Source organism: Lygodium microphyllum, chromosome 4 (genome assembly GCF_053477565.2).
Source record: "Lygodium microphyllum isolate KBCC chromosome 4, Lygodium_microphyllum_v1.1.10, whole genome shotgun sequence".
In the NCBI taxonomy this organism is placed as follows: Eukaryota; Viridiplantae; Streptophyta; class Polypodiopsida; order Schizaeales; family Lygodiaceae; genus Lygodium; species Lygodium microphyllum.
In genome coordinates, this window is record NC_141138.1 from 158,960,097 (window position 1) to 158,984,687 (window position 24,591).

At 42.2% G+C, this 24,591-nt stretch overlaps 1 protein-coding gene across 1 annotated transcript; it reads left to right on the forward strand.

Moving 5' to 3' along the window:
* Positions 1-915: 915 nt before the first annotated feature.
* LOC148037832 (vacuolar ATP synthase subunit D (VATD) / V-ATPase D subunit / vacuolar proton pump D subunit (VATPD)) lies at positions 916-24,591 on the forward strand. The gene is made up of 2 exons (XM_087676782.1): positions 916-1,834; positions 24,120-24,591. The coding sequence occupies exon 1, from the start codon at positions 1,052-1,054 to the stop codon at positions 1,829-1,831; it is 780 nt and encodes a 259-aa protein (XP_087532908.1). The 5' UTR covers positions 916-1,051; the 3' UTR covers positions 1,832-1,834; positions 24,120-24,591.

The window sequence follows — 24,591 nt, forward strand, 5'->3', positions numbered from 1 at the left end:
CCCACTATAGACTAACGATTGAGGTTTCCCACTTTTCTTAGTGGATTTGTTTTAGTCATCTGATTATGCAATGCATGCTACCACACTATGTGAACATGTAAAATCAGCTTCCTTTTATTAATAAGTCACTCAAGGTTTATGACATGTAATTTAGGCACAATATATCAACAATATAAGGATCCCGACTTCCGCAAAGCCATCTACAGTCCTTGCAAGGACTTGCGTGCGTCAAGATTGTTCCACCTCTTGACAAGTATTTGAGGCCATCTATCCCTAACTAGTGATAGGGATCATGAATCTCTATATCCCTATCATAGGCCATGAGGGATTTATTGGCTCAAAGCCCCTCCAAAGTCCTTTGCCTAAGGTGATGCATCAATTTCTCACCATAACTCTCAACCCTAGATACCAAGTAGTGCCCTTCTGGGTTTGAGACGTACCTATATGAGAAACCCAAGAGTAATGTTGGATAGTTGCCCAATCGCCTATCCTAAGCATCACCATCTGAATCCCATATAACACACAGGAATAGGTGCTCTTTCACGTCTAAATAATTTTAACCACATAGACCAATTAGCTATGAAGAACCACATGTTTACAGTGTCCATCCTTTTCTATATTCACACTTAATTGCCAGCACATACTGATTTGTAAGATGTTATGCTGCCTGGTCAGAAGAGACCCTTAGTCTTGTGCTCATGGGCGTGGACTATGGGTGTGTTGTCTCTCCAAGGGTGTCTACATTGGACAACGATCTTTGTCCTTCTCACAAAGTCACACAAGTCATTAAGGTTTTGAAGGCAAAGAGCTTTGAAGCCGTGACGTGGCTGACTAGAGAGGTAACACGTGCATGCCATGATCACGAAAGGTATTTTCAACTGCCGCTTTTTTGGCAAACTCATTCTTCCTCTTCGCATCTTTGGGTGTTCTTTTGTGCAGACACACAGACACAGAGAGAGAGAGAGAGAGAGAGAGAGAGAGAGAGAGAGAGAGAGAGTCAGTCAGTCAGTCAGTCTAGTATCTGCATCCAGAAGACAGAGGATTATCAGACATGTCGGGACAAGGCCAGCGTCTGAATGTTGTTCCCACTGTAACGGTCCTAGGAGTGGTGAAGGCCCGTCTGATCGGTGCCACCAAAGGCCACCAGCTCCTCAAGAAGAAGAGCGACGCCCTTACTGTCCAGTTCCGGCAGATCTTGAAACGGATCGTCCAGGCAAAGGAAACCATGGGAGACTCCCTCAAAGCTTCGAATTTCGCCCTCACTGAGGCCAAGTACTCGGCTGGTGAAATCATCAAGCATATTGTCCTCGAAAATGTCGGCTCCGCATCTGTTAAAGTTAGGGCTAAGCAGGACAACGTAGCTGGTGTCAAGCTTCCGAAATTCGAGTATTTCACAGAAGCCGGGGAGACCAAAAATGATCTCACAGGGTTGGCGCGGGGTGGACACCAAATCCAGCTGTGTAGATCCTCCTTCATTAGAGCTGTTGAGGTTCTTGTCGAACTCGCCTCCCTGCAGACTTCCTTCCTCACCTTGGATGAAGCTATCAAAACTACAAATCGCAGGGTCAATGCACTCGAGAATGTGGTCAAACCAAGGTTGGAGAATACCATCAGCTATATCAAAGGAGAGCTGGACGAGCTTGAAAGAGAGGAGTTTTTTAGGCTTAAGAAAATCCAAGGTTTCAAGAAGAGGGAGGTAGAGAAGCAACTTCTTATGAAGCTCAAATTTGAAGAGAGTCGCTCACTGAAGCACACATTGTCAAATGGGCGAAGATCAACTGTCAACATTCTTCAAACCGAGGCTGAAAAAGATGAAGACATCATCTTCTAACAGGTTGGGGACATTTTTGAATCGCGTGTCAACATAACAAATCTTGTGGTGTTATTTCTGGTCAAGATAATAATCGTAAATAGTCACATGTCATCAACAGGACAGAGCAATTTGGCTGCGAAACAGTTAGAAATGGTGTACTAGTTCAGCTGCCTTTGTTTGTTGCTATATACAAGTAATGAGTAATTCAGCAACTGGTTCATTGCTCTTATTTTATGGTTTGAATCATCAGCTTTTGTCTTTTTGTTTGGGGAGGGGTTGGCCAATGCTAGAACCTTGTTCATTCAAACTGAAGTATGGGTGCTTCCTTGAAATTATGAAAGGTTCCTTCAAGCTGGAGGGTATATACTGAATTGGATGTTTTTCAATATTGAACCACTTTCCACTATAAATGGCATGGAAGCGGTAATATTGAGTTGTCCAAATACAGGGCTATCCAGATGCTGTCATGTAAGTAATTTTGAGAGCTGTGACTTGGAGATTGTTGAACTAGGCGAGGTGTATGTCAAGCTGGCAGTTCAAATCTGCTGTAACTGATTTGGGACTGAAGACTGGGGACTGGAGATTAGAGCCATGGATGATTGAACCTATGGAAATAAGAGTCCTAATTTTTGAACTGAGAATGATTGCCCATAGGCCTTATGGTTCAACTCTCTCAAGAGAATCAAGAGTTCTTGGTCATGCAGCTGCATCTCAGGTCTTCAGCCTAGATATTTCAACTGAGACCTCTAAATTCTTCTTCACACATGTCTTATTTTTCTCTTTCCTTAAGCTGCCAATCCCTGCTATCACACCAAGGACCAGAACTCACATCTGCAGCAACACATGCACCAAAGAAGAAGAGATAATCTGAGCATTGCACAATGCTGTTATGCCAACAGCAAACATGAAGTTGTCAGATGGCTATTAAAGATGCTTTGCTGTGGTAATGAAAATGATTAGAAGTTGAAGGATACCAAGATCACAGGGAAAAAGAATGTAGAGCTGATGCTGTCTCGGCAATCACATGTGAGTGCTCTTACCATTTGACACCATTCAAGTATTACAAAAAAAGAAGGAATCTTTATGTTACAAATGAGAGATCACAGCAAGGAGATTCAATCCCAACTTTCAATTAGGGAGGATATTTGGTGTAACAAAGACAGTTGGATGTTACAAAGGCTTTTGGAAGAAGGCTATATGGAAGAATGACATGCAATTTCTTCTGCATGTCATAGAGGGATCATTACTTCTACATGACCTTTAAAGAGAGATTTATTGTGTCTCAGTCTTTGAAAGTTCATCGAAGTAGGATATTATCAAAGTGCAGGGAATGTGGAAGCGTATGACTGGACTGAAAGAAAATGAATATGGAGAGAAGAGGGAGAGAATAAGAGATGGTAGAATGCAGAAATCTGCAGTGAATGAATGCTGAAACGAAAAAGGCAGATATGTACAATGGGCTGTCGAGTGTATCTCCGGCAAATGATCTCTCTCCACCTGAAAGAACCAAGTGAGAATGACTGGGGCTGGCCAGCCTATAAATATGCAATAAAAAATACATAAAAATGATCAGGTCGGCCAGTTAAAACTGGCCAAGTGCTGCATAAATCTATCACAGCAATAAAATAATCATAATAAACACCGTGCAAATAATCTACTTGCCATGTAGCATCTCGCATAGCCTATTTGGCCTGCATGACTACCTGGAACTGTTGCAAATCACTTGGCAACTCCATGTCTGACTTGATCTAGGAAATATGTAACTGTGGTAGAGAGTACTGATTGTACAATAGAACATTGCTTGTGTCCGTCAAGGGAATGGTTGAATCTCTAACACTCTCTCTTAGATCTTGGATGTGGCAAAAGGCTCAAGGATTTGGAATGTTATTAAAGAATGTCCTAAAGAAGCGCCTTCATAAACAATTTGCCAAGTTATCCTTCATCTTGTATACACCAAATCAATAGTCTCATTCAAGATCTTCTCTCAAATGAAATGGTAGTGTATCTCAATGTGTTGCGACCTAGTAGGGAATACAAGATTCCATGCCACAGCAATGCAACTCTCATTGTCACAATGAAGTATAGTAGGACCTATTTAAGGACGACCAAGCTTTTCTAACAACCTTTGAAGCTACACCGTCTCACATGTGGTAAAAGATGCTGCTCTATACTTTGCCTGAGTAGATGATAGGGCAACTATGGGTTGCTACTTACTACAAGTGTAACCAACCTTTTGTATATTAATTTGTTGGAAAATGGCAGCCAGCTATGGAGAGAGAGAGGAGAGACAATGACAGCAAGAGAGTGAGCTGAAGAAAAAAAAAGAGTGTACTTGCTAGAATGAAAGATAGAGTGAAAGTACAACTTATGTTTAGGTCAAGGGTTAACCTAACCAGCCTTTCACCAACTAACTAGAGTTAGGTTTATTTTACTCTAGAGCCTAGTGTCACTACTTTAAGTTTCTAAGATACTAGGTGTATACACCTTACATTGACACTTTAATAAGTGTCTACACCACATAAATTACATTGGGCGTTGCCCATAGAATCGGCAAATTCTAACACCCCCGTGCAGTGCCAATGTGATGAAGCACAAGGATGATCAATCACCAAAGGGTAACAAGTTTAAGGACTTTCGAAAGGCCTCGAACTTCTTGCGTGGTAGTACCTTGGTGAAAATGTCTGTAACATTTTTCTGTGTAGGTACATACATCAAGCTGATCTCTCTTGCATAGCATCTCTCTCTGACATAATGGTAATGCACCTCTATGTGTTTTGTGCGAGCATGAAACACAGGATTTAGTGCTACTGCAATAGCACTCTAACTATTAGAAAGAATGGGTGTAGGACCCTCCAATGGTAAATGTAGATTAGCAACAATCTGCGCAACTATACACATTCCATTGTTGTTGTGAAGGTTGGCCTGTACTCAGCCTCACAAGACGAGGTAGCCACTCTAGGCTGTTTCTTGCTTAGCCATGAAATGCATGAACAGCCTAGAAAGAAATAGTGTCCACTAGTAGATTGCCTAGTGTTTGCATCACCAGCCCAATCTACATCACTGTAAGCCTGTAAGTGCAAGTCTCCCCCCCTAGGAAATAATAATGCATGTGACTGAGTACCTTGCAAATATCTAAAAATCTGCTTAACAGCTTGCCAATGTATGGTCCGTGGGCTATGCATATACCTGCTCACCTAAGATACTGCATATTGAATGTCAAGGCGTGTGTTGCAAAGATAAATAAGACAGCCAACAACCTAGCTGTAAATTGCAACATCAGACATCTCTTCACCATCATGCATAGACAGCTTTAAGCCTGGCTCCATAGGAGTGCACATAGGTTTGCAATCTTGCATACTAAACCGATGTAACAGCTTATCCACATATTGTGACTGTGACATGATGATACCATGCTGATTTTGGGTGAATTGAATCCCCAAATAATAGTGTAGGCAGTGCATATTTGACATAGCAAATGCATGTTTTAATTCAGCCTTAAAATCTGCAATTTTTTATTCTGTAGGTCTAGTGAGCAGCATGTCATCTACATAAAGAATGATAATCAGCAAGTCCCCCCCCCTCTTTCTTAATGTATAAAGTGGGAGCAGTTGGACTATTTTTGAACCCTTTGCTAGCCAAATAAGCATCAATTTTGGAGTACCATGCACGAGGAGCGTGTTTGAGACCATAAAGAGCTTTATGCAGCTTGCATACCATGTGCTATTTCCCTTTAACCACAAACCCTGGAGGTTGTGACACATAAACATCCTCATGCAAATCCCCATTCAAGAATGCTGTCTTAATGTCCAATTGATGTACTTTCCAGCCATAATTTGCAGCCATAGCAATCACACATCTCACCGTACTCATACGAGATGTAGGAGCAAAAGCTTCTTCATAATCTTTGCCCTTTTTCTGTGCATAGCCTTTTGCTACCAACCGTGCTTTGTACTTGTCAATTGTACCATCAGCTTTGCGTTTGAGTTTAAAAACCCATTTTGTGCCAATGGCCTTCTTGCCAGGTGGTAAATCCACAAGATTCCATGTAGAGTTAGTGGCAATAGAGTCTAACTCATCTTGCATGGCTTGCATCCAATGTACATCTTGTTGAGCTTCGTCCAAGGAAGTAGGCTCATCATCATCCAACAGTGAGCTCATAAACACATGCTCATCACAATCATCTACTTTCATAAAATCAATCAAATGTGCCCCCCCTTGCATCATTTGCTACGTTTCTGGCAGCCCTTCTAGTGCATTTTTTACTTTCCTGGAGAGTCTGTAACAGCCATCTTGGGACTGTTTTGGCTGCATTCACAGCAGCCCTTTCATGCTGTACTACTTCTTCCATTGCATGTGGCAAACCATCATCCATACCCTGCTGTTCGGGAGCATATGGTGCAGCAACAGCTTGCTGTATTAAGTCTGTCCCGCCGTTTACAGCAGGCACAGACTCCAAAGTAAGTGGTAAAAGACCCTCAAAGACATCACCAATGTCATGGGTGGTTGGCATTTTAAACCGATCATATGAAAATGCATTATTTTCAGCAAATAGGACATCCCTACTAACAAAGACTTTCTTCATGCATGGGTCATACAAGCGATAGCCCTTACTCTCCGAACTGTAGCCAATAAATATGCATTTTAGAGCCTTGTCATCAAGCTTCCCACGAAGCTCTTTCTTAACATGTGCATAGACTATGCAACCAAACACCCCAAAGTAGTCTACTTTGGGTTTCTTGCCATGCCAAGCTTTGAACGGTGTGATCGTCTTTAGTGCCTTAGTGGGTGCATGATTCAACACATGATTTGCACACTGAAGGCCTTCTAGCCAAAATTTATGGGGTAGCCCCTTGCTTTTTAGCTGAGTCATCTCCATAAGAGTCCGATCCTTCCTTTCAGCAACCCCATTTTGTTGAGGAGTCATTCTAACAGTGGCTTGATGTGTAATGCCATGATCAAGCAAATATGTCTCAAAAGCACGAGACATGTACTCCCCCCCTCTATCTGTACGAAGTGTTTGCACTTTTAAGTTAGTTTTAACTTCAAGCTTTGCAACAATATGTTTGAAATGCATGAATACATCGGATTTTGCCTTCAGCCCATACACCCATGTATACCGAGAGTAGTCATCAATAAATGTAACAAAGTACTGATGACCTCCAAGTGCACGTGTCCTCATGGGACCACAAACATCAGAGAATAAGCTGCATTTTTCGGACAGCATGCACTGCACCATCCTTTTTGAAGGCAAACCTATGCATCTTGCCGAAAATACATCCCTCACATGCATGAGGAGGTGGAGTCTCCACTAGAATATGGTCAGATGTTCATCTTTGTATTCAAGCGTGGCCAATGGTTTGAATGCACTAGAATTATACTTGGGTCATCATTGATGAGATGCCCAAGAGAAAATTACAAGTTTAGTCGGGCAGCCAGATTGACTAGAAGACCTAGATGACTAAGAAATTTTCACTTGGGTAGTCACATTAACTAGAAGCCCATATAATGAGTCATTTTAGAAAGTGAAATTAGATGCTTATGATCAAAGAAACAAACCATGAACTTGTGAATCTATACAATTAAGCTCTCTAGAATCTAAATTTGGTGACTCCTAAAATTTAGGATGTTACTATTTTAGAAAGTTCCTCAAATGGCAATTTTATTTGCGTTGATGGCTTTGAAAGCTCGTAAGAAATGATTTTGTCTCGAGCAGTTGTCTCAAATTCTTAACGGTTAGATATTTTTAGACTTGAAGGTTAAGAAGCTTCTTTCTCTAGAAAAGTAACATGTGGCATCTAGAATAGGACACGTGTCATATTGAAGATATAAGTGTCCTTACACTTGTCATTTTTAGCGAACACTCGTTATTTGTAGCCTTGACTTTCTACTTCTAAGCTTCCAAGCGCCACACCTATATATTTGAGGTCTCTCTCTTCATTTTGAATAAGCTTTTATGTTGAAATTTCAGCCACATGTTTTATACTCTTCTATCACTCACTCACCTAAGAAGCACTTTCTACTTAGCTTGATCTAGTCCAATTACTAAAAAGAAAATTAGCTTGCCACTGGGTGTATACATTTAAGAAGTATAACAAATCAGCCCTTTATATATGGTTCAAGCTCTTTGTACATGTGGTTTGTTTCAATAAATTCCTATAAAGGAGGAAGGGCCAGTTTCCCTCTCAATGTGGTGTTGACTCTTTTCTTTCTCTCTCTCTCCCTTTGTCTTTTGATTTTCATGTTGATGGTGATTGGTCAAGTTGGTTAATTTCAAAGTATTGTTATTCTTACATTCTTCCTTGTGCTTATACAAATGTATAATTTTAGAGTTATAGTGAAAACGATACCCATCTACATACCCACCGCAGTGACTAGTACATTGAATAGTGACCTCATGGTAGACATACTATTAGCATAGTACCCTGGATGCACGCTGAATACATCCAAGATCCACAATACATGAGAGCTGTCCATCATTGAAAGAGTGGAAGTGCTACCTTTCCCTTGAACTTCAGGCAATGTCTTGGACTCCTACTTTGTTGATCTTGATTGAGCCTGAATCCAAAGTCGGCTCTAACTAAAAAGCCTCGGGGTAATGTTGCAACAACTAAGGATGGTGTGCCAAGTTATCCTCTTCCATCCACTTAGCATCCATCGGTGAATTGTTTCCGAACTTCATCAAATATCTTATGGAATCTTTATCTTTGATCTTTCTCTCTTTATATGGCAAACTCTGCTCGGGTACCAAAATCTCATTCAACTCCTCAACTTGTGGCTGAATTTCAGTAGATATATCCTCAAGCACATCACCATGAAAAGGCCTCAAGAAGCTCACATGAAGGCATTGTGTATCTGCTAGTGTGGAGACAATTTTAGCCTATAAGCAATATCTTTGTGTGAGAGTACAGTGACGCAGAAGCGTAGGACAAAGAATGAGAGAGAGTGAACACAGAGAGAAGAGAGAGAGAGAAAAGGAGATAGTGTAACACAGAAAATCTGCAGTATAGTAGGCTGTATAGGAGTGTAGAAATATACGCAAGTGCAGAGAAAATATCTGCGTGTCTTTGCCTTGAGAACCTCGATCTCCGTCGGCCCTCGCACTGTCAGTCTTAGTAGACCAACTCTGTCAGATGTCAGATCAGAATATTTGAAAGTGTGCCACAAACTGACTATAAATAGCCAGGAAAAAAATAGTGCCCAGCACTAGGTCGGCTGCAGTAAATGCAGCCGATTGCATAAAATAATGACAAAAATTGTCCGATTGCAGGTTGCCATGTGGCACCTACGCAAATTGTTGACATGGCTGCTGATGTGGCCTGTGCGCTGTTCGTACTGCTGACGTGGCACTCTGCTATCCAGGAAATGACTCTCTAACACACCCTCTCAGATCCTAGACAGGTCAAAAGATTGAGGGATCTGGCATGTTGCCGAAGAAGAGCTTGGGGAAGCGCCTTCGTGAACAAATCGGCAAGATTATCCTTCGTCTTGTAGTACTCCACATCAATGGTCCCATCCAAAAGCTTCTCCCGAATGAATTGATACTCGATCTCAATGGGCTTCGTCTGGGCATGGAATACAGGATTTCGTACCAAGGCAATGTAACTCTCATTGTTGCACCGCAGTAGAGTAGGAGGAGTCTGGAGACAGCCAAGCTCCTCCAACAATCTTCGAAGCCACACAACCTCACAGGTGGTGAAAGATGCGGCTCGATACTTCGCCTCAATAGAAGGAAGGGCTATTGTGGGCTGCTTCTTGCTACTCCAGGAGATAACACCTGTACCCAAGGTAAAACAGTAGCCAGTAGTAGACCTCCGCTGGTCCACATCGCTAGCCCAATCCGAGTCGCTCCAACCGGCAAGAACAAGAGCGGAAGCAGCTGTACTTGTTGGATAAGAAATCCATAAGTCAGAGGTCCCCCTCAAATACCGAAGAATCCTTAGGGCATCTTGCCAATGCATTTGTTTGGATTCACTTGTAAACCCTGCCAAAAGACCCACAGCAAAACAAAGATCAACACGAGTGTTGAGGAGCCAAATCAAGGATCCAATCAACTGAAGGTAGCGGGAAGCATTTGTCAAGGGAGAACCAGAGTGTAAAGTGGCCTTCCAGTTTGGATCCATAGGAGTAGAAATGGTCCGACAAGGCTCCATCTCAAAAGTAACCAAGAGCTTCTTAGTGTATCTCTGCTGAGAGATAAAAATCCCCCTCTAAGATTGAAAAATCTTGTGACCCAAGAAGAAATGAAGAAGCCCAAATCCGTCATCTTGAACGTCTAATGTAAAGTTGTTCTTCCGCTCCAAAATGCCATTCTCTTGAGGAGTGTTGGTGTTAGCAAACTCTTGGTGAATGCCTCTATCTGCACAAAAGCGAGCAAACTCATTAGACATAAATTTACCGCCCTTGTCGGAACGCAAGGTCTTCAGTCGTCGGCCAGATCGATTCTCCTCAAAGAGAAGCCAATCCTTGAAGTGAGAGAAAGCCTCCGACTTCAATGTCAAAAAATAGGCCCAAGTCATCCTGCTGTAGTCATCTACAATCAACATGAAGTACAACTCCCCTTCAAAGACTTGGTCCTCATCGGGCCACAAAGATCCGTAGATACAAGCTCCATAGGTGATGTAGACCGCCTCGAAGCTTTGGTGGGAATCACATCCTGATGTAGTTTTCCACGAATGCAGGAGACACATGGCTGATGGCTCACCACTATGTCTGGCAAACCGCGGACAAATGATCCTCGCGACGCCTTCCGAAGGTACTCATAGTTCAGGTGGCTAAACCGAGCATGCCATAGCTCGGACTGTGTCTGAGAGGTGAGAAGAAGAGAGGGAAGAGCTGTAGAAGACTTCAATTTGTAGATGCCATTCTCCTCATACCCAAAAGAGAGAACCTTCCTCGATCCAGGATCAAGGACTCGAACATCATTGTCAAACTCCACCAAGAGACCAAGAGAACAAATCTTATGGACCGAAAGCAAATGATATCCTAAGCCTGCCACATGCAATACCTCGGAAGTGTGGGTACCACCGCGTCCATCTGGAATCAACTGCATCTCTCCCTGCGTAGCAATAGACACAGAAGAGCTATCTCCAATAATAATCTGCCCACGCGAAGGTCGCAAATGGGTGACATCAACGGGAGGAGCCATATGCCGTGAGGCACCACTGTCCACGATCCACTCTCGAGCCTAGGGAGCCGTCATCGCAGTATCAGAAGTCTTCGATGTAGAGTCCTCAATGACTGCTAAGTGTAGAAAAGCAGTTGATGAGGGTGCAGCCACCGCTCTAGAATCCTTCGTGTCCTTCTTCTTGGTGTCCTTCTTGTCCTTGTCGGGGCAATCCTTCTTCCAATGATCAGTCTTATCACAAATATGGCAAATCGATTCCTTCTCCTTGTCCTTCTTGGATTTGTTGTCCTCCTGCTTCTTTTGGTTCTCCGCCTTCTTTTGATAGGCTTGACCAATCAATGTCTTCGATTTGGAAGCATTCTGGCCCTTCAACTGTTCCTCTTGGTCCAAGACCATAGGAACCAACTCTTCCCACCGAAGAGTCGACTCTCACCTTGATGCAATAAGAGTGGAATAAAATGTACTGAATCGTGAAGGAATCGATTAGGCACGGAGATCGAGACAGACAGTCATTACGCGCAGTGAGAGAGACAGGGGGAGTGTGAGAGAGCAGAATATAGAGTGAACACGTTTTTTTTGGGTACACTGACTAGTGTACCACTTTAAATTTTAGATAGATATATGTATGAAAGTACAATGTGTCTAAGGGTGTGTTCATACCCGTGCACATATAAAAGACACGATGGCCCTTTATTCCCAACAACCTCCCACCTAAAGGCAATGTGCCTTAAGAGGAAAAAAAAGAATCAGCTAAGTATGTACAAAGCTGAAATAAATATATCTATCCAACTCCCATCATTTGTCGGCAATGAGCAAACCGCTCTGTTGGAAGACCCTTCGTGAGAAGGTCTGCAGGATTATCATCTGTATGCACTTTGACAAGCTCAATGCTCTTGTTGTCAAGTATATCTCTAATGAAGTGATACTTCATCTGTATGTGCTTTGTGTTTGCATGAAAGACAGGATTCCGTGCTAGCATGATAGTACTTTGACTATCACAACGGAGAACAGGTAACTCCGTGATTCCAAGCTCTCCCACCAGACGTGAAAACCATAAAGCCTCCTTGCATGTCTCAATGGCAGCTATATACTTTGCCTCTGTAGTAGACAATGCAACAGACTTTTGTAGCCTGGAGATCCAAGAGACCGCTCCTCCTGTGAAAGTAATCACATACCCATAAGTGGACTTCCTGCAGTCCGCATGACTAGCATAGTTTGCATCCGTAAAGCCAATAACAGATGCTTTCTGCTTTCCAAAGCAGATGCACAACTCCTTTGTGCCTTTGAGGTATCTCATAATACCTTTCACTGCATCCCAATGCTTCTTGCCAGGGGTTGCCATGTATCTGCTAACCACTCCCACTGCAAAAGCAATGTCAGGACGTGTAGCAACCATAGCATACATCAAACTGCCAACAGCTGAAGCATATGGTATCTTGGCCATTTCAGCCTTCTCATCATCAGATGTAGGGCTGTCCTCTGTACTGAGTTTCACATATGGAGGCAATGGAACCCCAATTGTTTTCCCCCCCTCCATATTGAAACGCTGCAAAACTTTGGAGATATACTCCTGTTGAGATAGATAGAGTAAACCTTTAGATCTATCTCTGAGTATGCGCATGCCAAGAATGTGATTTGCATCACCTAGATCCTTCATATCAAAGCTGCCATGAAGACTTTGCTTCAATGAATCCAAGGCATGAGTATCCCTGCCAGCAATCAGCATGTCATCAACATACAAAACCAAGATAATTAGGCTGCCATCTATTTGTGGAGGAACCACTAGAGGAGGATTCTTACTTGAACCCTTATGTCTCTTATGACGAAGAGGACAATCCCACATTGATGGACTATACGCCTATGGCCCCAAGATGCGCTGCCTCAACATAAAAAAAAAGCATACAAGCTCCACTCTTTGATTCATTGAATGATCCAGGAGTTGATATTTCCTCACTAGACTTACCCCAAGGAACCCTTCTTGGTGTACAAGCAGTGATCCACTTGACTTCTATGAAAGCCTAGGGACTGCATGAATGTATCAAACTTATGATACCATTCTCTTGGTGCTTGTTTCAGCCCATACAAACTCCTTTTGAGTTTACATACCATTTGTTCTTTCCCTTGTTCAACAAACCCTTCAGGCTGCTGCATAGATATGTCCTCATGCAGATCACCATGTAAAAACGCAGTCTTTACATCCATCTGTATGAGCTCCATATCCTCAACTGCAACTAAGCCCAAAATGGTTCTCAATGTAGTCATCTTGACTACAGGAGAGAAAATCTCATCAAAGTCAATTCCATGCTCCTGCTTGTACCCCTTTGCAACCAATCTTGCTTTGTACTTTGGTGAGGAACCAGAAGTGACTTTCATTTTGTAAACCCATTTGCATGGAAGGGTTTTCTGCCCTTTAGGCAACTGCACCAACTCCCAAGTGCCATTTTTTTCAAGAGATTCCATCTCTGACAGCATGGCTTTATACTATTTCTTGCTGTCGTGTCTGTCCATTGCTTCCTTGAAGCAAGACGGTTCACCACAGTTTGTCAACATGACATACTCAGTCACATTAATTGCATCAGGAACAAATCTGTCAGGTTGTCTAGTAGCCCTAGACGATCTCCTAACCCAATGGTCATTGTTTGCTGGCTGTTCTTGCAAATTTCCATTTTCAGCATGCTGTCCTAGTATTTCAGCCTGCAAATCAGCATTTATAGCTTTCTGTCCTGGTTGTTCGTGCACATGTAATGGCTCATTTTCATGGGCAATAGCTGGCTGATCATTTCCAGCATCATTTCCTGCATTTACAGGTTCATTTACAGCAGGTATTTGTTGCTGTACAACGGGCACATTTTGCTGTCCAAAAGGTATTTCTTCCCGGAATATAACCCTACGGACCTCCTCAGTCTTTTCGGGTTGTTTATGCATGCGATCTTCCCAGAAGATAATGTCATTGCTGCGTACTATTTTCCTTTTCTCGGGATCCCACAATTTATAGCCCATTTCACCCTCATCACCATATCCTAGGAAAATGCATTTACAGGACTTTGGCTCAAGTTTGCTGCGTTTTTCTTTACGAATGTGCACAAAAACCTCGCAGCCAAACACTTTCAAATGAGAATATGAAGGTGGCTTGCCCGACCACGCTTCTTGGGGAACTCCCCTCCCTTAAAGACCTGTTTGGTGACCGATTAATCAAGTGAACGGCTGTCATAACAGCCTCTGCCCAAAAACCATGGGTTAATGCATCATGAGATAGCATCGTACGGACCTTATCCTGGATTGTCCGATTTATACGCTCTGCAACTCCATTTTGGGGTGGATTATGAGGAGCAGTGAGCTCCCTCTTTATCCCTTTGCTATTACAAAATGCCTGAAAGGCTTTGGACACATATTCCCCACCATTGTCAGAGCGAAGACACTTAAGCGTCTTATCTGTTTGATTTTCAGCCAATGCCAAGAATTTTTTAAACTTGTCAAGTACTTCATCCTTGCTACGAATAGGGTAAACCCATACTTTCCGTGTAGCATCATCGACAAAGGTGACAAAATATTTCTTTTCTCCTAAAGATAATCATGGCATTTGACATACATCTGAATGTACTAACTTTAGAGGAGAAGATTTCAAAGAAAGAGACTTTTTGTGAGAAGCCTGCGCATGTTTGCCATAAATACAATGATCACAGTGCTCAAAATCAGCATAACGAAGACAAGGCAAGTAACCCAAACGAGAAAGCACTTTCATTCCTGTTTGACTCATGTGTCCCAACCGGCCATGCCACAAAGAAACACTTGGCTGCTCGGTCACGGCAACAACATGGTCACGCACACTAGATACATGGAGTGGATACAACGTATCACTCTTGCAACCTCTGGTAATAACCCTAGATCCCTTACAGATCTTCCATTTTCCATCACCAAAGGTGGTATGAAAACCATCATCATCTAGCTGCCCTGTGTTGATCAAGCTCTTCTTGAGCTGAGGTACATGCCTTACATGCTGAAGTGTAAAGACAGAGCCATGCTGAAACTGTAACTGCACACTGCCAATACCTGCAATCTCACATGCATAGTTGTCCCCAAGATGGACAACACCATGTCGACCCCCTGTATATGCGGAAAACCACTCATGATGAGGGGTGACATGAAAAGAAGCACCTGAATCAAGAATCCAGGTATGCTTGTCATAATCTATATCTACAAGTAGAGCACGTGCACCAAAACGTGAAGAGACAAAGAGTACATCACTCCCACTGTCACTGTCATGAGTGACTACATTCACCTCTTCAATTTTTACACTGCTTTTCTTAGGCTGATTGTCCTTTTTCTCTTTCTTGTAATCATCTGTCTTCTTGTCTTTTCCTTTCTCTTTCTTCCATTTGTAGCAGTCACGTTTAAAGTGACCCTTCTTGCCACAGTGATGGCATTCAACATCTTTGCCATGTGATTTACTGCGTCCCTTGCCATCATATTTGCCTTTTTGTTGTGATCTGCCCCTAGTATGCAAAGCACTGGAAGACTTGCTGGATGCATTGTTCTACCGATTCATCTCTTCCATAAGTAGAGCACTCTCTACATCAGCATACAAAAGGATCACATTAGAATTGCTCATAGCAGTCCTGAACGTATCCCAACTCTCTGGTAGAGTGCAAAGCAAGAAAGTAGCTTTAAATTCCTCATCAATCATAAACTTCAAGGCAACCAGCTGGCTGAAAATGGAGTTAAAGTCACTCAAGTGAGTAGACATTGCTGTACCTTCTTTCATACGCAAATCCATAAGCTTTTTCAGCCAATACACTTTACTTGCAGTGCTCTTCTATGCATACAGTTCTTCCAGTCTAGTCCATATAGCATATGCAGAATCCAAACCTTCAATGTTGAAGAGCAAGGCATCAGAAATCGATAGCTCTATGGTTGAGCGTGCAAGCTCATTCAACTCATCCCAATCATGCTGATCCATGTCCACAGGCTTTGCCCCTTTAGTTTTGATCGGCTTTGCCTGCTTCTTTTGTAACAGGATATTGTAGCATTGTTTTTGCCACACTGCGAAATTATGTGCGCCTTCAAGCTTCTTTATATGCATCAAATTACTGCTGTCATTGCTGCCAGCCATGGTTTTCAGCTCAAAAGTGACCAAAAAACCAGTAAATGCAGGCCCAAATTATCACCCAAGTGACCAAGGTACAAACAGGTACCAATCAGCAATAAATGACCACGTAGAAGTACAGATTTCAGATCTGTAATTCAGTTTTCAGAAGCACCAAACCAAGTGCTACAGCATTATCCAACTGATTACAACTGTTCCAAAAGGCATGTTCATCACTTTACATGAGAAATCCCAAAATTTCAGTTGCAAATTCTGTTGAATGTGTACCCACAGGCATAAATTTTGACACGAACGGTCAAAAGCCCCAAAATTTTGTGCTCAAAAGTGTCAAACACACATCTGCATTTCCTCTGTCATGCATAGGACTGTCCAATTTTGCCAAAATAAAGCAATTTCAGCAAAACCCCCAAATTTTACCAAGTGTTGATGTTCAAATTACGCGGAATTCAATTTGCATGTATATAAAATGACCAAATGCTGCACAAATTTTGCTCAAATTGCAAAAGCCCCAAATTGCACGGGGTCCAATGTGCCTCAATGTCGAGAAATTGGGTCAATTTCAGTCAATTTGTGCATGTATATGAAAAGCCCCAAATGTCAAGGACAAAATGTCACCAATTTTTGCAATTTCTAAGACAAATTTGCTTGCCCTACATCAAATTTCCCAAATCTGGAAAAAGCCCCAAATTTTTGGGCTAAATGTTGAGAAATTTCCCTCAGATGAGCAAAATTTCAACAATTTTGGCGAAATTTCCAATTCAGATGCGCACAATGTTTGCAATTCCGACATAGATGCCTCAATTTTCCACGAACAATGCCTAGTTTGGCAAAGCCCCAGCTTTCTAGGCCAAAATTGCACAAAATTGATATTTTGTGCTTGCACGCGCGAACTCCGGTTAAGGGAAGGAGTTTGAGGAAAAAAAAAATAAAGAAAAAAATTTGAATGATGGGTTTGTTGACCCGTCAGGCCTCCCCATCGCACGCTGCTCCGTCACGCGTTGCACATCGCGCGTTGCGCCACCCAGTTAGATCTCCTTGCCCGTGTTGGTCGTTGACTCGTCAGGCCTTCCCGTCGCGCTGCTCCGTCAGGTCTCCTTGCGAAGAGGACTTATTCACGGACAAGGTCCGCATCTGTACCTCCAAAGAAACAATCTTCATTAGGGTCATCCGGTTATACATCTGATTGAGCTCGAGCCATATCTCTCGAGCCACCGTCAAGTGCTCGATGTGAGCTATCACGGCTGTAGTGCAAGACAAAAAGAAAAGAACGAATCTTGGCATTCAGTTTGTTTCAATGAGACTGGGCCTTGGTCAACTCCGCACGAGCATTGGAAGAGAGTTTGGACTCATCTATTACGGAGGGCTTGTTAATCTCCTCCATCACAAGCTCCGCCAAATCATAAGACTCTAGAATGGCCAACATCATCACCCGCCAGATGCGGTAATTGTCACCATCAAGCTTCTGATCTGATGGAAGAGCCGGTAGGACAAGCACCTTCTTGTCCATGAGCGCCTGGAACTCCAAATCAGTCTCTGTAGACATGTTCACTTGCAATGCCTGCACAAACACAAAATCAGTCCCCTTTGACTGTGTAAACGCAGCTTGTTAGGGATGTTGTTTTCCTCCGCTTCCCGGAGCTTCTTTAGTCGCCGGAGGCGATGAAAAGGTAAAATCTGCAGTAGAAGGCCTAAAACACAGCCTTCCTCCCCTTCGAACAGCAATAACCTGTAGCAAATTCACCAGCTGGTCTCCTTTCCCGCATGTCCACACTCCCTTCAGCCTTGTTCCGATGCGTAGCCCTCCTGCTTGCCCTCGAATGCTGAAAACGTAGCCTTGTGTCACGCTGAAATCTCCTCTTGAGGTAGGTTCTTCAATCAGTCTGTCCGATTTCACCACTCTGATACCACGTCAGAGTGCAGTGATGCGGAAGCGTAGGACAAAGACTAAGAGAGAGTGAGGACAAAGAGGAGAGAGATAGAGAGAAAAGGAGATAGTGTAATGCAGAAAATTTGCAATATAGTAGGCTGTATAAGAGTGCAGAAACATACATGGGTGCAGAGAAAATATTTGTGTGTCTTTACCTTGAGAACCTCCATCTCTGTCAGCCCGCGCACTGTTAGTCTCAACAGACCAACTCTATCAGATGTCAGATCAGAATATCTGAAAGTGTGCCACAAATTGACTATAAATAGCCAAGAAAAAAATAGTGCCTAGCACCAGGTCGGCTGCAGTAAATGCAGCCGACTGCATAAAATAATGATAAAAACTGTCCGTGTAGGCTGCCACTTGGCACCTGCGCAGATTGCTGACGTGTCCTGCACACTGTCCGTATTGCTGATGTGGCCTGCGCGCTGTCGGTACTGCTAACGTGGCACTCTGCTGTCCAGGAAATGACTCTCTAACACTTTGATCCTCTGAAAGGGCCCATAGGATCTCATACTCAGCTTGGGACACCATCTCTCTCTATCTTTCATCTTTTTTAGCTTTGCCTTTTCAAGATGCAGCAACACATAATGGCCCTTTGCAAACTGCAAAGCACATATGTGGTGATCGGTTGCCTTCTTTTGCTCTCTCGAGACCTTTGAAGAGCATACTTAACCTTTACATAGGCTACATCTATGTTCTCTACATACCAATTAGCCTCAAAGATCTTGTCCTTTGTGTGCAAAATAGGGGACACTTCCTTGCCACCTTTCACAATCTCAAATGGAGCTTTGCTAGTGGAAGGACAAAGAAAATTTCAGTGTGATACCCATATTTTTAAATAGCCCCTTCCAAAACAAACTAGTCTCGATTGCTAATGATGACTTTGGCATGCCATGATACTTAAATACATATGTAAAAATAAGTGTGCCACCATATGATGCATTTGCATGACTGACACTCATTCCTTGAGCCCCAAAAGCTCCAGGGGGTGCAAATGCATTACCATATGTGCCATTTTGTGCCCTAGGCATCATGCCAGTGTTGCTATACATGGGATTATGCATATTATCAGTCATACCTAGATACATTGGGCCTTGCGCACCATGCATTGGTTGTTGTGTACCATAAGGAGTCATTCCATACATTCCTGTATGTGATCTTTGACCCATCATAACATGAAAAATAGTACTATCACGAAAGCATCCTGGTTGCTCCATTGCATGCATGCCTGGTTGTCCAAAACCCATCAGATTGACACTACTAAGATGCCTTGCATTCGGGTATCCAATCCCATTGGTACTATTTGCTATTGCTCATCCCCTTATCCTTTGGAAGCTTCTTGCTGCCCAAAGGCCTTTGAAGATTACATCTTCTTCTTGCCCTTATTGTTCTTTTTGGGAGAATTCAAAAATCTTTCAAACTGTGGATCTTTAACCAACTAAACAAAGATGTTAGCTGTTGCCTTCAACTTGTTATAAGTGGTCATATCACAGGTTTACTGGTGGCCATTGCCTAATTCATGGGAATTGGCTTTATTCTTTATTTGGTAACTGACTGACCAACCTATTTTGTAGTAGGACAACTCCTTTATTTTTGTCTACAAAAGGAGGGAGTGTCGTTAGGTACTCATAGATTCTTGGTGTGGAGAGAGGGTGCTTGTGGGGTGTGTGAGCTAGCTCTCAGCCATTGTACTCTTGTCATAGTGAATTCCTATTCCTTGTTACATCTTGCGAATGTCTCTTTCATCGATCTTGCGTCTTTCATTGTTTTATTTCATGTTTTGCTCTTTTAACATTGTATTAGATGTTTAGGTTATATGAGAGATGTTTTGATTGAAGGAGGTATGCCCATGCCTATGTTGTTTTTGCAAATTTGTGACAAGTCATACATTTGCTCATCGGCCTGTGTTGATGTCTTGCATGTTATCAACTTGCTTTTTGGTTCAGCCTTCTTCATGTTGCTTGTGTTTTGTTTGTGCTGACAGTATCCTGGACTGATGGTATCCTGCGTTGATGTGTTGACTACCTTTGTGTTGATGTGTTGACTATCTTTGCGTTGTTTGCTATACATTGCACCTATGTTTTGATGCCTAGATTGTGCTAGACTTGGCTATGTTATTGAGTACATTTAACATGTCATCGGGTTGGCTGCATTGTTGACTATGTTTGACGTGTTACTGGGTGATATGTTATTGATGTGTGCTACCTATCCATGTGTGCATTGATTGTCTTTGCGTTGTTGTCTGTGTGATTGCATTGCTACTAGTTTGTAGTCTGTATACTAGCCTTTGTTGAGAAATTTGGCTACAATCCACTTGCTGCCCGGTTAACTTGCGTTGATGTGTTGTTGTGCTTGCATGCCCTAGTCCGGGTGACGTGGTGGTGGGCGGAGTTATTGGTTCAATGAAGGTAGTGACACGTCCCCGCTGGTTGTGGCAGTTGTAAGATGCGGGGGGGGGGGGGGGGGGTAATGCTTGCCCCTAGTCTAGGATTGTGGACAGGATGTGTAGGCACACCTCTTGTAGGCGATTATTAGGTAGATATCGACCCAACATGTGGCTTGTGTCTCCCTTTTGCGTTTCCAATTGTATATCTATACTTGTCGTGATTTGCCATTGCCATGCATATTCATGTTGCTACTGACTCGTGTTCTACCTATCATGCAATGATTCCATTATTGGTGGTGATTTATCGTGAGGTAGTTTTGGCTTTTATAGCCTTCAATCACATGGGAGTCCTTTAGCCATTGTTAATGTGTAAATCTTGAGAATAAGTCTTGTGTGTTGATCCCATTTTGCTTGATTTGTTTGGGCTTAAGTGTTTGTAAGCCGATTACACTCCCTTTGCTACTCTCTCCCTACCCAGGCATGTGCGAGTAATTATTCATTCTCATTTCATTTCATTTTGATCATACTGGTGTCCTTTGTGATTGAGAGATTCAATAATCTAATCCATCTCATGGAGCTGTGGTTGAGTGTTCATATTCTTCCCGGTGCTTTTCAGAGACTGTGTTTGATTGCTCTAGCCTTTGGAGGAGTTTGTACTTCCTTCATGATGCGGCAACATGGCGATTATGCACATGAAGGTGAAGAGACGGAATGGTGTGGCATAGTGTCACATGTGAAGAGAAGGACAATATGAAAGACATGTTGCTTCCTACGATCGATATCATGGTCATACTTGGTGGAGCATGTCGCATATATTTCTACATCACCTTGGTTCACTTGGGGCCTATCGATGGCTTGAGTGGATGGTTCTTCTCAGATCTAGTGATATTGCACGCCCTCACATGCTCCTAGCCAATAGGGGCAAGTGTAAGGGTGAAGAGAGGGCATGCTGATGCTCTTTCATTATCAATGGATTTGAAGTGTGTTGTTGAATTCACATCCTCTGGCGATCCAAATCTTGGATTGGTGTGTCTAGTGCCAAGTTCATGTTGGAACGAGTGACATGATGTGTTCATGTGGTCTTGCTTGAGGGGACCCAAAGTGCATGCATGTGCTCTCGTGGAGGAATCTTGGTGTCATGGTGAGCTATCCATGGAGCTTGTGTGGCTACAGGAGGTGCAAGGTGGCTAGCTTGACTATTTTGCTTTCAGAGAAGGATTTCAGCATTTGACTTCTTTTTCAGGGTGCTTTCTCACCGAGGCATATCCAATGGAGTGCATATTGTTGGACTATCCATGGTGCATCTTGGATGTTCTTGTTCATTGCTTGTTCACTTGTGCTCTGAGAGTGGGTGTTAAAAGTGATCCACAGGTTCATGGGTGCCCGTTGCCTAATTTATGGGCACTCTCTTTATTCTTTATTTGGTAATTAGCGAACCTATTTTGTAGGAGAACTCCTTTATTTTTGTCTATAAAAGGAGGGGGAGTGGCCACAGTCCATTATCCATTCAGGTACTTGCAGATTCTTGGTGTGAAGAGAGGGAGCTTGTGGAGTGTGTGAGCGGGCGCTCAACCATTACCCTCTTGTCATAGTGGATTTCTATTTCTGGTTACATCTTGCGCATTGTATCTTTCATCAATCTTGTGTCTTTCATTGTTCTGCTGTGTATTTTGCTCTTCTTACATTACTGAACCTTGAACTAGTCATCATTTTCTTCATCTCCTTGCTGGTCATTAGCATCTTGTGGTCTTGAAGGACCCCCTTCTTGGCCAACAACCACATTTTCTCCTTACTATCCATGTTTAAGCCTGTTACAAGATTAGGCATTTCATTTTCCCCTTCATTATGTGCATTTTCAGAATGAGATACATCATCACTGCTTGATCCCATCTCACTGTGAGATGACTTGCTGTAAGTGTTCAGATGTGCACAATTTCAACTACCTTTAACTATGTGCTTTAGGCTCACCATGTCAAGGGATTTGATGGTATCCCAGGAATGGAACCATGAAACTAGCCTTCCTCCTCAGATAGGGTGGTAACAACACTGAACAGACACACGGGATTCAGGATTCCGCATATTCTTTAGCCGTTATCCATTCAGGTGGCCTTGAAAATATATTATGATGAATTTGTGAGAAGTCTCCAAATAGTCTAGCTTTGTTGAGTTACAACATACACTAGTCACGGTTGTGAACAGGTTCAGCTAGATGTATGTTCTCATCCCTCATAGGACAGATCTTTCTAGGCTGCTGATTATGGATGTTTTCAGCAAGCCTGGTCTCCTGAAAAGATTGAAGTTCAGTGGATACTTTTGGAAGGCCCTTCTCAATGGTGTGGGCACAAAGCTACAAATATTGTTTCAATTTAGCTTGAAGCAGATTGCCAAATACAGGCTACGAACAAGAAGTTGAGTCTGGTTTTGGAGAGGATATTGGAAACAGATATATATGTCTGAATGTTTTGGTGACCTGCATGATGCAGAAGTAGTGTAGTACTCAACTTATCCCACCCCTCTAAAAATGTAAAAATAGACAATATATATATGTCTGAATGTTTAGGTAACCTGCATGGTGCAGAAGTAGTGTAATACTTAAATTATCCCACCCTCTAAATTAAAAAATAGACAAAGTATAAGACTCAACTAAAATAAACAGAAAACAGTATACTCCAACTCCTAAATGCTGAAAAGAAAGGGAAAAATGCTTAAATGTGATCATGGTGAGCAGGAGTACTGTCTGGGAATCATGTCACAGGTCATTGAGGCCTGACTTTTTGGTCCTGCCAAAATGGCAGGACATAGGCATGACATACCTCTAAATGATCCGAAGTCATTTACAGTAATAGAGTAATGTCTTTCAACACTTACATGGCAATACTTGGTTGGTTTTTAGGTAAATATTAGCATTTCTAAACATTTTTGGGTCCCCCTTTTGTGGGACTCGCTTAAATTTTCTAAATTCTTAATTAAATGTTGACTAAAATGGTAATGATTGCTCTTATGTGTAAGGTGTAACCGTTGGATTCTCTTATAAGTAGATGTCTTAATTGGTCTTCTTATTCACCTGCTTTTACATTCAATGTTTTTAAAACTAATTTTCTTGATTTGCTTGCGGGTTTTCACTTGGATTTTTTGGTTATTTTATAAATATTTTATAAAATTGTAAGAATTGCTCTTCCATGTAAGCTTTACCATTGAATGCTTGTACACGTAGAATTGATCATTTGTTTTGCCAGTCTCCTTTTCCATTCAATGCTTTTTAACTAATTTTAATCTGTTGACTTTGCTCACATGTTTTACTTTTTCTTCTCAATTTTGAAAGATCACAATGTTTATTCACACGATATTCTTTATTCTCTCTCTCTCTCTCTCTCTCTCTCTCTCTCTCTGTATATATATGCAGCATGATAGCCAATCCCTGGCTCTTGTTTAGGCTATGTTTACAACTACAAGGAACATCTATGCTCTTAATGGATACAAATTGCAGACCGCAATAGGCAAACTGAATGCTGATGCATAGCTGTTGCTTACAAAATTATACTGGTGAACAGGAATCAATAACTGCTTGAAACTATGTCTTTTATGGATGCGAGTTGATACCTGCTTGAAACTGTCTTTTATGGATAGGTTCTTAAGATAGTGGTTATTATTAAAAACCTTTCATTCAGATTTGGTACACTGATTCTTTAATAACTGAAATTTACATGATTGTCTCCAGTTTTACACAGGTTCTAAAAATTCAAATTATTTTGTCTTTGCTTTCAGGTGTTATCTCCTTTGATGGAAAGGCTGTTGTATCCGATCATTTTGTGCTTTAAAACAGATTGGATACAGTTACCAAGTTGGAATGACTTGTACCACTGTTTGCAACACATAATTAAGAAGTCATTATTTGAAAAGGTCTCAGGCCCCCGGGTGAAGGGATAAGGTGACTGTTAAATGCCAAAACACTGCTTTACAAATAGAGTACTAATAAAATTTTCTGTATCAAAGTTTTCAGTGTGGAAATTCAAGTAAACAGCTTTGCTGTTTGAGCATATGAGAAATTTTATGCAATCAAAGCTAGAGTCCTACTTGTGCAGCAAATGAGAGTTGGCGTGAGTTGTGCCCTTTCTTGAAGGTTTCTGTACAGCTTCCATGATGTCTGAGGCAGTTTAATTGTTAAAATCGCAAGTGAGAGCGGTGTAACTTGTATGATGGCTTGTGGGATAAAATTATGAAGATTATTTTCTGGTCA

Coding starts and splice junctions, on each gene's coding strand:
- LOC148037832 (XM_087676782.1), top strand. CDS start 1,052: ATGTCGGGACAAGGCCAGCGTCTGAATGTTGTTCCCACTGTAACGGTC.